This window comes from Corvus cornix, chromosome 15 (genome assembly GCF_000738735.6).
Source record: "Corvus cornix cornix isolate S_Up_H32 chromosome 15, ASM73873v5, whole genome shotgun sequence".
NCBI classification, from domain to species: domain Eukaryota; kingdom Metazoa; phylum Chordata; class Aves; order Passeriformes; family Corvidae; genus Corvus; species Corvus cornix.
In genome coordinates, this window is record NC_046345.1 from 8,748,826 (window position 1) to 8,764,422 (window position 15,597).

Below are 15,597 nucleotides of genomic sequence, written 5' to 3' on the forward strand. Positions count from 1 at the left end.
CTCTAAGCTATAGTGTTGCTGTCCTACTGTTGGCTTTAATGGAGCATACATGTCCCCATGCAGAGAATTTACAGGAATATGAACAAATAAACCTAAGTTCAGTTCTGGCTGCCACTGGCCATTTCTTGTTAAATGGACAGAGAAATAAGGGAACATTTTGCATTATTGAATAACTGAAGCTACTTAGAAGAAAAGCCAAGACTTCTTCCAGCAACTATCCCAAGAAGAGAGAAGGGATGAACTTTGCGTAGAACTAAGTAAGAGTGGGTGGCTAAGTCTGGCATAATAGCTCAGAGTAATGCATTTCCTCCATTCTAGCGAAAAAGGAAACATGTGAAACTTGTCTCTCTATTACCATGGTAGTAACAGTATGAAAACAGAGAATGCAGCATGCTGGGTGCTGTGATAGTCTGTCTAGCCAGGCCTTTTGTATACACAGAAAAATATACATGTGTCCGTATAGACGCCCTCTTCTCTAACTTGACCAATCTCAACAGATTGTGGATGTATTCATGGAGCACAGTCTTCTGCAGCAGTGCACATCCTTTTTGTTGGATGCCCTGAAAAACAACCGCCCTGCAGAGGGCCACCTTCAGACCCGTCTCTTGGAAATGAATTTGATTCATGCCCCGCAGGTACAACCCAGTTCCTCTGAAAAGGGAGAGACAGTACTAGACTTGCACAAGAATAGGATGTCTGATACTGTTATATTTAAGTCGTTTAGTAACATGAAAGACTACTAAGTCACTGCTGTAACTTCTCAACAACTTGTAGGCTAAGCTGCTGTGATTCTTTTGACAGTCTGAATATGAAATGTAATCTCCTAGGTTGCAGATGCCATTCTCGGAAACCAAATGTTTACACACTATGATCGTGCTCATGTTGCCCAGCTGTGTGAAAAGGCAGGCTTGCTCCAGCGAGCTTTGGAACACTACACAGATCTCTATGATATTAAACGTGCAGTTGTTCATACTCACCTCTTGAATCCTGAGGTAAGTGTTATACAGAGTAAGAAAGTTATGTGAACAGTCTTTAGCACTTCTGCAGCTGCTGTAAGATGGGTTGTAAGTACCGAATTAGCACAGGTAGCTGTGATTCAAGAACATTTGTCCAGTTAACAATTAAACTGTAATTTGTACTTTCAGTGGCTTAAATCTGACCTCAGTTTCCCAGGTGGGCATTTCAAATATTATTTCCAAACTGCACTTTTGTAGTTGTAAATACAGTGAGTATGTCTTTTTATGTCTTCGGTCTTAGTGCATGGAAGACTTATCTCTAGTAGCTGGGGTGGAAACTGTCTAGGTGGCACATCTTAGAAATCAGTCAAATCCTGCATGAGTTACTGAGTAAAATTTCTGTGTCTTTGCAGTGGCTTGTGAACTTCTTTGGCTCTCTCTCAGTTGAAGACTCTGTGGAGTGTTTGCGTGCCATGCTATCAGCCAACATTAGGCAAAACCTACAGCTCTGTGTGCAAGTTGCTTCTAAATACCATGAACAGCTTGGCACCCAGTCTCTTGTGGAGCTTTTTGAATCTTTCAAAAGCTATGAAGGTACAGTATTAGGGGGAAGCAGCTTACTTGGAAGCACTGACTGATTGAAGCTAATAGTTAGGATTGTGGGTTTTATGGGAGAGGTACTTGTCACATGGCTGGATCTTAGGGTACATTTATCAAAGTGAGCTCATCACAGTGAGTTCTAGGGGTAGTTTTGTAGTAGATAGTTTCTTAACTCTCTTAAGCAAAGATCAGAAAGAAAAATGAAACCTGGAAGAAGGGAAAAGAATCCTTTTGATATTCCCTGCAGTTGACTGGAAGCTACTCTCTCAGCAAGGCTGAACTAAGTCACAAACTGAAGCCCATACAGCCTTCACTTGCTTCACTTCTAACATTGTTAAAACACATGTGACTCTTTCCAGGACTGTTCTATTTCTTGGGTTCCATTGTAAACTTTAGCCAGGATCCAGATGTTCACTTCAAGTACATCCAGGCAGCTTGCAAGACTGGTCAGATAAAGGAAGTGGAAAGAATCTGCCGTGAAAGTAACTGCTATAACCCAGAACGAGTGAAGAATTTTCTGAAGGTAAATACTCTGCCATGGGTGATTGAAGGGTCTTCTGTATAGTTTGCTTAGCAGCAGAACTACAGCTTTCTAATGGAGGGAAATACCAAGAGGGTTTAGTTGGCATGGCTGTGAATAATCTTTTGTCACTTTTTTCTCTTTCACACAAAATACAGGAGGCAAAGCTTACAGATCAGCTTCCTCTGATCATTGTCTGTGATCGGTTTGACTTTGTTCATGACCTGGTGCTCTATTTATATCGCAATAACCTGCAGAAGTACATCGAGATCTATGTACAGAAGGTAAGGACTTGCTCTTTACTTCATTTTAAGGAACTTACTTAGTAGACTACAGCATAATCTGCTGTCTTTTTTTTGCTCTCTCTCACAGTGCAAAGGCTCTTCAATAAGCCTTTTGTCTATCACAAAAACATTATTCCTGGAATGTATATACAAATGTCAGTTACTCAAAGTTCTCTGCTCTGAAGCATAATTGAAATTGTTATCTTGAACTTCCCCGTGTGGAAGACTAGGGGTGCATTATTAGAAGCGCTAATAACTAATGATGGTGGCTTATTCTAGGTGAATCCTAGCCGTATACCAGCAGTGGTTGGAGGGCTTCTTGATGTAGATTGTTCTGAAGATGTCATCAAAAACTTGATCATGGTGGTGAGAGGGCAGTTCTCCACAGATGAGCTGGTGGCTGAAGTGGAAAAAAGAAATCGGTAATGAAAATGCATCTGTAGGCACCAGTGTTTGGGTTCCCTGATCCTGCTATACACAAATTGAATTGGATGCAATTTTGTTAAATGATACAGTACTAATATTGTTTTGTCTTCCTTTATAGAAAAGCAGTTCAAATTTGCTAGTCAGTCTTTTGATTGTTTGGGTCACGTAAGAATGCCTGACAGCACTGCATGATGTATAACATGGCTTTTGAACACTCCTGTACAGCCAGCTATGCGATGTGCCTTTGGAGTAAATTTGGATCAAACTGTCTTGACAGTCTAGCTGTAGGCACACAGCAGCTTCTGTAATCAGTTTCTAGCTACCTGTGAAATGAACAAATGGCTTTAAGTGTGAACTGCCAGATAATACAACAGGAGTTGAGAAACTGTAAAACTAGGGGTATCTGTAACCTTCCCTGATGTTAAACTGCAGATCTGGCCTCCACTCATTTAAGACTCATTAAAAAATAATTGGCTGGTCTGTGTTTCCTTTTAAGTTTGACCAGCAGACTTGCTTGAAGGGAAGGCCAGGTACTGAGTGGTAGCTGTCAAATGTACCTTAGTCTGACTTATAAACCTAAAATGTTTGCTTCTTCAAAGGCTTAAGTTGCTGTTGCCATGGCTTGAATCAAGGATTCATGAAGGCTGTGAAGAACCCGCGACTCATAATGCTTTGGCCAAAATCTACATTGACAGTAATAATAATCCAGAGCGCTTCCTTCGTGAGAATCCTTACTATGACAGCCGTGTAGTTGGCAAATATTGTGAAAAGAGGGACCCTCATCTGGCCTGCGTTGCTTATGAGAGGGGGCAGTGTGATCTGGAACTCATAAAGGTTAGCAAAATGCATTTATAAACATGCGTAAAAGAGCTACTTGCTGCCTGAAGTGGAAGCCTGTCTGGCTATTAGTCTAACACTTGCAGAATCCTGTCTTGCAGTCTCACTCAAGAGTTTGAGGCAGGTGGGATTCTTCTATATAGAGGCAATAATTTTTATGCTGATGAGAAGAACTTACACTGTATTTCCAAACTGAAATTGTATAACTGCAACTTTGAAGTACCATCCATGTCTTTCATCCACTGATTCTGCTTCAAATTAATTTATTTGGCCCAGGTAATGAATATGCCTAGCATTAAAACTTCATTAATATGATTTTTTTTTTGAGCCTTGAAGGCTCAACAGAAGGAGCAGGCTGTCATCTAGCCTGATTCTACAGCAAAAGAAAAGTTTCCCTGAAACTAAAACAGGGCTTGTAATTTTCCTTTCTTGTGATTGACCCATAGAGTTGCTCCAATACTTAATGAGAAATGAGGAAAATAAATGTTGACAGTCTAACTACAAGGACTTAACTCCTACAGCATTCCTCTCCTATCTTTAACCTTGTTGTTCTTAGAACATCCCTCAGAATTTCAAGGGCAAGTGAAATTCTCAGGGTTCTCAGACACTTTCTAGTCTCAATGAGAACACCAGAGCTTAATGCCAGATTAAGACAGTAGTGTGTGTGGCTGCTGAGAAAAACATTCTCCTCCTACCTGCACTTCCGTACTGGTATATGCAGAGAATGTCAGCTGGGAGCATTAGAATGGTAGTATAATCCAGGCTTGTTACTGAAAGTGGATGACTTTCCAGCCTGAGGCTGTTAATTCTGAAGTAATTGTTCCACTGTAGCTGTTAAAAAAGAGCTGGCTACATTTGTCTTCTTTATTTCAGGATATGAAGGTGGCTTTGAGTTGTTGTTTGCTAGGAGACTGCTAGGATAAACTGTACCATTCTGGTTAACCATAAAAGCCTGTCTGTACCAGTTTTTTCCCTGAACTGATGTTCTGAGAAGGTGTTTCTGGTTATGGAGAAAAGATCTTCTTCCTATAAGAATTATTTTTGAGACATTGTTGTCTTCTAGAAGAAGTGTCAGTCAATTCCTGCAAATGATAAATGTAAAGCATAAAGCAAATTTGTGCCAGTACTGATTTGTTTACAGCACAGTAATTGAGATTCCACAGGCTTATTTGTATACTAGCAATGTGAGCTGTGGGTATAAGATGACTTAGGCCTTCAGGTTTCTAGTCTTCTAGCTGGAAATTGAAGCTCGTGGTACTAATAGGATCATGACTTGTAACTCTTCCATGCTGCACTTCTATAAGGAATTTCACATTTATTCTGTACCCTTAGCACCTTAACAAGAGAATCCAAGCCACTTGCTATTCTGAACGCTTGTAAACACGTGTAAAGCTAATAGACACCAAATACATAACCTACTTCTACCTTTAAACACCTGCACTGTTCCTCAGTTCACTACTTAACACTGCCCAGGCAAGTGGCTCCCCTTTCTAGATTTAAAACTTAAGTTCTTCAGGCTTCTGCAGGTCTTCACTTCAAACAGAAGCAAATAGTTACTGTGAAGCCACTGTCACAATATTTGTGTGTTGGGCAAAACCAAGAGGAGCTATAGAAATTCTGCTGGAGACCTTCTTCATAAGCCTTCCAGATCAGAGGTTGGGTAAGAACTTGTCTGTGGCATTTAGCATTGCTCAGAAATTAGTTCTGGTCAGTCTTCTAGACTGTCTGGTTTATAGCTAGCTAAACCTGTCTTGTGGTACTGACCCTTAAAAATAATGCAAATAATTGTAACTTCTCTTTCAGGTGTGCAATGAGAACTCCCTGTTTAAGAGTGAGGCTCGCTATCTGGTGCGCAGGAAGGACCCTGAGCTCTGGGCAAATGTACTGGAAGAAAACAACCCATTCAGGCGGCAGCTTATTGACCAGGTACAGCAAAAAGGCTAAACTCCGTTATGTGGAGACCTCAGGATGTCTCAGAAACACGGAGCGTTAAAGTAGCACTCTTCCCCCACAAAGTCCCTTAAGGCCCCATCTCAACCATTTATAAGAGTTTGTAAGAGTTGGAGTGGCAGGTATTAATTCTGACCTTCATGGTCAGAAGATTTAGCTACCAGTAGAATATTTTTTCTGTCCTGGAGAATGACCTCCCTCCAGTGAATTTATTTCCCATACAGTCGTAAGATGTGACTTTACTTCTATATTAGATACAGCTAATAGCTGTTTCTTGCTGTCTTTTATCAAAATACTTTCAAAGTTCTGAAGCTTTAATTTGTAGTTCACTGGACAAATAACTTGACAAATTGACAAGTATTTAATTTGGGGAAAACAATAGTTTCCTGCCTTTGAATCTAGGTTGTCCAAACAGCTTTATCAGAAACACAGGATCCAGAGGAAGTTTCCGTAACTGTGAAAGCTTTCATGACTGCTGATCTGCCAAATGAACTGATTGAGTTATTGGAAAAAATTGTCTTGGATAATTCTGTATTCAGTGAACACAGGTAAGAGGAGAGCTTTGTCCTAAAGTTTAGCCTATTCAGTGCCTTTGTTTAAGTTGTGAATGATCCAGGTTGTCATGGGTCTCTCAGTTGCAAGACCTAAGCACTCTTCAGTGTTTATGATCAGGTGAAAAGCTAGAATTTAGAGTGCTTTGTGCTTGAAGAACAGAGCTAGTTCACACTATGCAATTTGCAGTGATGTGTTGAGAACAGAGAACACTAATATTGGTAAGCAATTTCTTTTTGAAGGCAAATGTCAGTGGTTCTCAATCTGGGGACGAAAGGTTGTTGCTAGTGACAATAAGTGGGTTTGTTTTTTCACATGTACAGTCCATGTCACTTAAGCAGGTGTTGCTGTGCACTGCTTATAGCCTATGCCTTCTGTTAACCAAAGGAATCTCCAGAATCTGCTGATCCTGACTGCCATTAAAGCTGACCGCACCCGAGTGATGGAATACATCAATCGGCTGGATAACTATGATGCCCCAGATATTGCAAACATTGCCATCAGTAATGAGCTATATGAGGAAGCCTTTGCTATATTCAGAAAATTTGATGTCAATACTTCAGCAATTCAGGTGAGGTGTGGTTCCTGCATGATAATATAGAATGCTTCCCTGGACAGAAATGGCTGTTCTAAGAGCAGTTAGCTTCATATTGCTTACACAGAGCAGCGTATGCACTCGAAGAAAGAGTTCTGTTAGAAAGGACAGTGTTAGAGAACTTTGATTTTTAACTTGCAACTTCAATTTCAAACAGGTGCTGATTGAGCACATTGGCAACTTAGACCGTGCTTATGAATTTGCAGAGAGATGTAATGAACCAGCAGTGTGGAGCCAGCTGGCTAGAGCACAGCTCCAGAAGGATTTGGTGAAGGAAGCCATTGACTCCTATATAAAGGCAGATGATCCATCTGCCTACATGGAAGTTGTTCAGGCAGCTAATAGAAATGGTAAGGCAAAGCATCTTCAACTTCAGATTGCTTGGATATGAGCTAGTTTATTGCATTTATATTGAGCAGCAGGGACTATTGAGACTTAGGAATTCTGTTTCAGAGGAAATGGGAACAGTCAGTACATGGAATTGATGAGTCAATGTTAAGTGAGATTCCTGTCAACAAGGTTGTCTGTCTTGCTACACCAAACATAGATGTCTCTGTGGGAGATAATTTGTACTGTTATCTAAAATATCACTAAGTATAACGTATTTATTTAGCTGTGTGTGGCAGAATTGCTTGCCAGTTGGATTGCAGAACAGTAGCAAGAAGTCCAGCCTTACCTGAAGGTGACTTGGTGTTGACAGGGAATTCCATAACTCAAGTGCAAATGGCTTACTGTCATGGTAGAGGAGAGCCTTGAGCCTGCTAGTGAAAACTGTCCCTAAGGTGGGCAAGGTAAACAATACAGGATGACTAAACACTGGACCTTAACTATCTCTGCTCTCTTCCAGATAACTGGGAGGACCTAGTCAAGTTCTTACAGATGGCCAGGAAGAAGGCTAGAGAGTCTTATGTAGAGACAGAACTTATTTTTGCTTTGGCAAAAACTAATCGTCTGTCAGAACTGGAAGAGTTTATTAGTGGCCCCAATAATGCCCATATACAGCAGGTATGTCTTGATCCACAGTTCCCAAGTGTGACTTGCTGCTTAGCTGACCCCTCATTCTTGCTGGTACCCTTGTTTACCTTGGACTCCTAATTCAGGTCGGTGATCGCTGTTACGAAGAGGGGATGTATGAAGCGGCAAAACTTCTCTATAACAACGTATCCAACTTTGCTCGCCTGGCATCTACCTTGGTGCACCTTGGGGAATATCAGGCAGCAGTGGACAGTGGCCGCAAAGCCAACAGCACGAGGACTTGGAAGGAGGTAACTTAAACTTGTGGGTTTTAGTAGTAGCTTTTAATTCTAGAACAAGTGTTACGGAAATAGCTATTTGGAACTGTTGGTAAACCTTAAATTTGGTAAAGCTTTGTCCTGTTAACTTTGTCCTGTTATTTGCTGACTGTCATTACAGGTCTGCTTTGCCTGTGTGGATGGAAAAGAATTCCGCTTGGCACAGATCTGTGGTTTACACATAGTCATCCATGCTGATGAACTTGAGGAGCTGATCAGTTACTATCAGGTCAGTCACTGTTAATATTCTAGAAGACTCGTACAGCATACTTGTATCTGCTAATAAAGTGGTCACAGAAAAAAAAAATGATACCCTGGGGGCTAATATTTAAATTAATTTTTCCTCTGTCTTCATTTCCTAGTGGCGACATGCATTTTTTTCTGTAGTAAATGGAGTGGTAATAGTTTTCGCTGGCCCTTCTTTCATAATTCTCTTGCCTCATTGGAATCATGTCTTAAAATCTAAGCACTTCCAATTGGAGAGAAAAATCAAAGCGTGTTGAATTTAAGTAAATATGCATTTTAGCAAGCTTTATTAATCCTTATTTTCCTAACATCCAGGATCGTGGCTACTTTGAAGAACTGATTGCCCTTTTGGAAGCTGCCTTGGGCCTAGAGCGTGCTCACATGGGGATGTTTACTGAACTTGCCATCTTATACTCCAAATTCAAGCCTCAGAAAATGAGGGAACATCTGGAGCTTTTCTGGTCTAGAGTTAATATTCCAAAGGTATGCAGTAAGGTAGCTGCAAGTGAAGGTGGGAAGCTGCCAGTGAATCAAACCTGGTGCATTTTTTTTGTTTTATTAGGTGCTCAGAGCTGCAGAACAGGCTCATCTCTGGGCAGAACTTGTATTCCTCTATGACAAGTATGAGGAGTATGACAATGCAATAATTACTATGATGAATCATCCCACTGATGCCTGGAAAGAAGGCCAGTTTAAAGACATAATTGCCAAGGTAAGTAACTAGTTAACTGAAGCAAAGTGCTGAAAGCTTCTTTCAGGATGAGGCAAAAATGCACAGCAGAACTGCTGTTTAGAAAATAGTTTGCTTAAGCTACTACTCAGTTTTTCTGCTGTACTTAAAACAATTTCCAATCAGTTTAGCACAAAAAATTAATCTGATCTTACACTATTTCTTTTCTGATGTGCAGCACATTGTGTTGAGTGGCAACAGCTATACAGAATGTTCTCAGAGGCTGCTCAGGATCACAGGTCACAAGCAAGAGGCCTAACCTCCTTACTACCTTTGAGCTGACTGCTGTCTTAGTCTGAGGCTGTAACTGTTCTTGGAAGATTTCTGCATATGTTTTCAGCTGTTTCAGTGTGAGAAATGGGGTGGGCAATCCCATGAGTACAGCAGAAAATAGTGACTCAAGGAATAGTTTAAACAAGATTTGAAACTGAGTACATTCTTACTGGTCTTGGGGGTTTCAAGGAAACAATTTAAAGACCTTAAGGCTACAGTCTTCAATGGCTTCAGGAGTCGACAAATGGTCATATTAACTGTAGTGGGCTGCCTGTGCCCGGAGCTCTTCAGTGGATGGATTAGAATTGTTTTGTAATGCTCCTGGTAGCCTGTGATTTCACTGTCTGGAAGCAGATGGTAGAAGAAGCAGTCATAAGATTGAACAAGAATTCTGCATAAGTGTAAAACTTCTGACCTCTAGAAGAAAACTTAAGCTGTTGTTTAGTAGGACACACTTAAACTTTGTGCTGAGTTAAGTGGTCTGAACTAAGCACCTTAGGGTTACTTTTGTTTGAAGTACTAACTAATGTCTAATCATGCAGGTGGCCAATGTGGAGCTGTACTACAAAGCCTTGCAGTTCTACTTAGACTACAAACCTCTGCTGATCAATGACCTCCTGCTTGTATTATCTCCACGACTGGATCACACCAGGACAGTCAATTTTTTCTCAAAGGTGAGTTTGGAAGATGGTAGATCAACAAAAAATCCTCTTGCTCAAGTTAAGATACTCCGGGCTCTGGCTGGAAAACAGAGTTGACATCTGTTGGGTAGCTTGGCCTCCAGTATAAAGGACTGAGAAGCACCCCAGTCCTGGCTTGATATGGGAAATGCAGGAAGAGTTGCATAACTGGTCTTGGAGACTGTTTTATTTTACTTATGGCAGTACAAGATACTGTGTCTGAAGGGTTTGAACAATAAACACAAACTCTTGTAATAACAAATGGGAACCTGTTTCAGGAGAATGCAGTGTCAGGATTGCTATAATTAATCTTGTATTGGAAACATCATCTTTCCAGGTTAATCAGCTACTTCTAGTAAAGCCTTATCTACGTTCAGTCCAGAACCACAACAACAAAGGAGTTAACGAAGCTCTAAACAACCTTTTAACAGAAGAGGAAGATTTCCAGGTGAGGCCCAAAAAACCAGATTGTTAAGCCCGAGGGATGGTCCTCTGACAAAAAAGCTGCTGACATAGTAATGTCCTTGAGTGGGAGGTAACACTTCTCCAATGCAACAGGGAGAGGGTGTGCAGTTAGGCCCTTTGCATGCAGGAGTCTTGAGACATCAATGATTTGCAAAAAAACAGGTGCCACAGATGTTTTTCTCAGAACAGACCTCACAAAGGTCAGTATCAGGTGTGTACTCAGTGAGCAGCACTTCTGTAAATAAATTTGCTTCTTGGCCCCATTGGCTACTATTTGAAGACATGCTTTATGTTTTAAATATAAATAGCTCTTCTGTCTGGAGGCAGTATGACCAAGTTAACATCTTTCTTTGTTAGAAAATATCCTTTGGAGAGGTGCGTGAAACACTTAGGTAAAGAAGTTGTAGCCATAGTATCAACATCCAGCTGGTAGAAGCGAAATACTTGTGCACCATGATTAGATTCTTCTCTACTGTAGTTCTCACCTACTGCCATCTGGAAGCACGTGTAACAACTCTCTCTCAAACAGGGTTTGAGAGCTTCCATTGATGCCTATGACAACTTTGATAACATAACGTTGGCTCAGCGTCTGGAAAAGCATGAACTAATTGAATTTAGGCGTATTGCAGCATACTTGTACAAGGGTAACAACCGCTGGAAGCAGAGCGTGGAGCTGTGCAAGAAAGACCGTCTGTATAAGGTGAGTTAATGACACTGGCTGAGAAGTCTGGGCTATGAAGCATAAATCTCCTGGGTGCTGAATGTTTGTTAGTTTCAAATCTGGAGTTCTAATTAGTGGTCCTTCACTTGAAGGAAAGACTCTTAAAGCAGAAGTGGTTGTAGTTTCAAATGCACGTCTTAAATCCAGTTTCATAATGTTGTCCTGTATCTGGGGATCTGTCTCTGTCGGTCAGTGGCATCTGTACAGTTACCTGTATCAGTATGGAACCTTCTCCATAGAACTCAAGTCATAGGCTCATGTAAGGGTACACATGAAATGCAATTATGCTGGTATGCTCTTCAAGCCTGTAGTGAGTTCACACAGGCCAGTTTGTGCATAGTCTGTAGGAAACCTGTTGAATAATGTTAATAAAGTATCTGGCTTGCCCCAGAGCTTAACTGTTGATCTTTTCTGTAGGATGCTATGCAGTATGCTGCAGAGTCCAAAGATGCAGAGCTGGCTGAGAAGCTGCTCCAGTGGTTCTTGGAAGAAGGCAAGCAGGAGTGCTTTGCAGCCTGCCTTTTCACCTGCTATGACTTGCTGCACCCAGATGTAGTCCTTGAGTTGGCATGGAGACATAACATCATGGACTTTGCAATGCCTTATTTCATCCAAGTGATGAGAGAGTACCTTACCAAAGTGAGTATTGCATAGGCTAGGAAGCTAACACTTTAGTCTGCTGTATGATTAGCCTTGTGTAAACCAGAGCTCTTTGCATATGTTTGGAATATTACCATTCCTCATAGACTAAGTTTTCTTCAAGTTCTGTGGGTTTCATCACTCCAGGCTAGCTAGCAAAATTTATAAATAGATGCCTTGGCAGTTGAAGAGGTCTAGTTAAACTTCTGCTTTTAGTAGTAGACTTAAGCAACTGTGCTTCTCACAGCAGCTCCATAGCTGATGAACTGAAAACTTGGTGAGGACAACACATATGTCACTTTTGTCTTTGTGTAACTACGAAAGTAAAGCACTCTTACTTCCTAGAGTAAAAAGAGCATAGGGCTTTTGAGTAACTAATAGTGCACATTATTCCTATATCAGCCATAAGAGCAGACTGCTGAAGGTGTTTGGTTTTTTTAAATCGAAAACGTAACCATAGACGCATAGCCTGGTTCTACAGTACTGATACCAAGAGCTGGTCCTCAACTCAGAGAAGAGAGATTCTGATCATGTGTGGTCCTGAAATGCTTGTCTCAAACAGCTCTAGGATACTAAGCTAACATCCTGCCTTGGAAGGCTGTAGGATTGCATAGGACATCACAGTAAAGAATTTCATTAAAATGAGCAATATAAAAGTGACTGCTTCAGGTTGCTTCTAATGAATCATGTTAAGTATTCCCCTCTGAATTTTCTTGCAGGTTGATGGACTATTCTATAAGGTGACACTCTGATTTCAAACTCTCTGTGTTCATTTGTGTCCCTCAATATCCTAGGTTTCTTTTACAGGAATCTAGCTGTAGCTTCTGCCAGAAGAGCAGTGTAATTTAGCTCTAACTCATTTCCTGTTCACTTTCTAATGCTAAAAGGATAACTATTCACAAGCAACTTGAAAATCCAACCAGACTCTTCTCCTGTTCATGGGAAACAAAAACAAGTGCTTGAGGAGGGCTTTAGTTTGGGCTCCTTTTCACTGTCTTAGATATCTTGTGACAGGGAGGATGCTGTTCCTAAACAAAAAAAAAGCACTTGCCATGTAATGGGATGTGTTCCAAGGGCAAATTGCTTTTTACTCTGTAAATTACCAAAGTGTGCAATAATTCAGGCATGGTGGTGAGTTTGACTAGTGCCATGAAGCTTCTGTGAACTTCTTGCCTGTTGGCATGATGAAAGTATTTGCACAGATCTTAAAAATCTCCTACTCTTCGTATTTCACTCAGAAGAAACATGCCACACAAGTTTACCTGAACTCTTCCATGTGAGGTTTAGGTCTAAAATAATTTATTTTAAACTGCTGGTTGGATTTACAAGTAATCATGTGTACTAAATATGGGATAACTTGCCAGAAGGAAAATCTGCATGGTGAAAGTGGTTTACAGTGAAACTAATTTAGTCTGTTGAATTAACTGCAAAACATGGAATTGGAGAATGGGCTTTATAAATGTGGTATGTCTAAAATTGTCATGTAACTAACTTCAAAAGCACAAAAGAATAGACTAGTTTCGGTGGGGTGTGTACATCTTCCCGAACTTACCTGTCTTTTCTGCATAAAAAAATGTTAAAGCACTGAATATCCTCTGTCCCAGAAGGGGACAGGCACATGGAGTATAATGACACTCACCTGGAAACCTTTTGAACCAGTTCTCGGCAGCAGAGCAGATGTGTTCCGGCTTTCCCGGAGCTGCTCATCCCTTGCTGGGGGTGGCTGCTCTCGGCATTCCTGCTGTTTGCCCAGCTGAGGGCAGGACTGCGCTGCTGGCCAGAGTCAGTGTAGGATGGCGCCAGGGAAAGGCAAACCCGAGAGAGCCGAGTCGGGGATAAATAGAGCAGGACCAGTAGTTGGAAATGGGTAGCTGTCAGTTGCTTTGATCCATAGTAATTTGGGTAGTATTTGTATCACCAATATTTAGTGTTATGCTGGAGAGCTGTTAGGGTGACAGCTATAAATGAACCAGTAAAAGACCTGCTGCCACTCAAGTTGTCAATTTGAGTTGCAATCTCCAAAAAATTGAGGAAACTGTTAAACAACATATCTGGATAACATCTTTGAAGTGTGATAGAGACCCCTCTTGAAGCAGTTCTCAGGCCAGATACGATGCTTGCAGTGGGAAAGGAGGGTGAGGAACAGCTGAAATGCAGCATTAGGCTAAATGTAGGTTTGCCCAGGACGTTAGTACTGCCTGTACCAGGATGTGAAGCCGTGTGACTTTTATGCCTTCTAGCCTTCAGTCTCAGTAGTTCTCTTCTGGAAGATAAAACTTGTTAAACCTGAGAAGGATGGTACTGTTGCTCTTCAGATTGCTCTCCAGACCCACAATCTAAAGTTGTGTTCAGGGCTCCTGCATTACTGTAGCGCTTCCACAAATTTGTTTATCATGAACAGAACTTTATGTGCTTCAGGCACAGCACTGAGATCTGTATAAAGCTGATACTACTAGACCACGTTACATGATGGTTCTAGAGTTTCCCCTGGAGGAAGTCTCTGTGAATAACAATACGGTTAAACCGGTACCTTGTAGCCAGGTTAGGCTGTAGTCCTAGATGAGATCAAATGTCACAGGCCTGGAATAGCAAATACCTGTGAGCTGTCATTGAAAGGGAGACGAATTGCAGGTTAATAGGTAAGTGTAGATTAGGCCCATGTGAGATGATGGTCGGTCTGATGGGTTTGAGTTCTGGGTCATAGTTAGCAGTGACTAGAATAGGGCCCCAGAAAGTGCTTCCTTTGAAGGTAATGAGTACCTCATCTGCATTTGAGAGTTGCTGCTTATTGCAGTACACCTAAAAGAATTGGGAAGTCAGTTTTATAACAAGGCTTGCTGGGAATAGGCAGACTTCAGTAGTCTCCAACTTGGACTAAAAAGGAGCACTTGATAGCTGAGGTACCAGGCATGAAAAACTTCACACAATGGTGCAATTGCTCAATGAGGCCTTCATAAATCTCCTGTTCACTTCAATGTAGGTGGATAAACTTGATGCTTCTGAAAGCCTAAGAAAAGAAGAGGAACAAGTAACTGAACCCACTCCAATAGTATTTGGTAGGTTTTAATTGATTACCTGTTGTCACTCTGGTCTCTCTTTGTGGAGGCAGCTTACATGATTACATTGTATCCAAGAAAACTGGTTTCAGCTAGATAGTAATTGAAATGGTTGTCTCTGCTCGATGAACTGCGTAAGTTGTTGAAGTGACATCGCACTCTTACAGTACTGCTCTTCAGATTAAAGTATTGCTCCTCTTACATGGCTCAGAGCTCTGCCTTAGGAATCGTGTTTCAGTATGGTAATAGGACAGGGGATACCAGGGTGTTGCCAACCCCAGGAATAACTTACAAGAGCATGAAAATTCCTCTTCTTATTATTCATGTCTGAGGAATGTCTGCTTTCTGCTCTTCCAAGTAGAAAGGCAGACTGGCTTTCTAGCTCACGCATTTTAAGACATGTGCAGCCAAAACACCATGGCTGTCCTCAAGTGTGATGCTATTTTAGAAGCCTTTCTGAAGAGGCATTCTGCTAACAAGCACCTAGAAGTGGCTGGTAAGGGAAGGATGTGACTGGTTCACTGTCTGATGTAAATGTTAACCTGAATTTAACAGATGCATGAGGCATGTGTGGTCCTGGTGATGAAAACAAACTTGTCAAGGTGTGTTCAGACCTTTTGCAGCACCCTCCAGACTGTGAGACCTAATAGACCTAACTATTTGCTTGAATTGCTTTATTCTTTAGATCTGACCATGCATGGGTTAAATAATACCAGTTTGGCTTTCAGTATGGTCTCTTCAAAACAAGCCACATTTATCGTGACCTCAAGATCAA

General features: G+C 41.2%; 1 protein-coding gene across 5 annotated transcripts in view; it reads left to right on the top strand.

Moving 5' to 3' along the window:
• The window catches only part of CLTCL1 (clathrin heavy chain like 1), a 34,609-nt gene that overhangs the window by 17,432 nt on the left and 1,580 nt on the right, over positions 1 to 15,597 (top strand). For 2 of the 5 annotated variants that reach the window (XM_039561050.1, XM_039561051.1), the window contains 22 exons: positions 498 to 635; positions 828 to 992; positions 1,370 to 1,550; positions 1,916 to 2,079; positions 2,235 to 2,360; positions 2,640 to 2,782; positions 3,386 to 3,620; positions 5,427 to 5,549; positions 5,976 to 6,121; positions 6,513 to 6,696; positions 6,878 to 7,070; positions 7,568 to 7,725; positions 7,821 to 7,985; positions 8,134 to 8,241; positions 8,574 to 8,741; positions 8,821 to 8,970; positions 9,804 to 9,935; positions 10,279 to 10,389; positions 10,936 to 11,106; positions 11,545 to 11,766; positions 12,486 to 12,506; positions 14,747 to 14,822. In XM_039561050.1, coding sequence (XP_039416984.1) covers positions 498 to 635; positions 828 to 992; positions 1,370 to 1,550; positions 1,916 to 2,079; positions 2,235 to 2,360; positions 2,640 to 2,782; positions 3,386 to 3,620; positions 5,427 to 5,549; positions 5,976 to 6,121; positions 6,513 to 6,696; positions 6,878 to 7,070; positions 7,568 to 7,725; positions 7,821 to 7,985; positions 8,134 to 8,241; positions 8,574 to 8,741; positions 8,821 to 8,970; positions 9,804 to 9,935; positions 10,279 to 10,389; positions 10,936 to 11,106; positions 11,545 to 11,766; positions 12,486 to 12,506; positions 14,747 to 14,822 — 3,280 coding nt within the window. Of the gene's footprint in view, positions 1 to 497; positions 636 to 827; positions 993 to 1,369; positions 1,551 to 1,915; positions 2,080 to 2,234; positions 2,361 to 2,639; positions 2,783 to 3,385; positions 3,621 to 5,426; positions 5,550 to 5,975; positions 6,122 to 6,512; positions 6,697 to 6,877; positions 7,071 to 7,567; positions 7,726 to 7,820; positions 7,986 to 8,133; positions 8,242 to 8,573; positions 8,742 to 8,820; positions 8,971 to 9,803; positions 9,936 to 10,278; positions 10,390 to 10,935; positions 11,107 to 11,544; positions 11,767 to 12,485; positions 12,507 to 14,746; positions 14,827 to 15,229; positions 15,319 to 15,597 lie in introns of all 5 variants that reach the window. The other 3 variants (XM_039561052.1, XM_039561053.1, XM_039561054.1) reach the window with 2 other exon arrangements.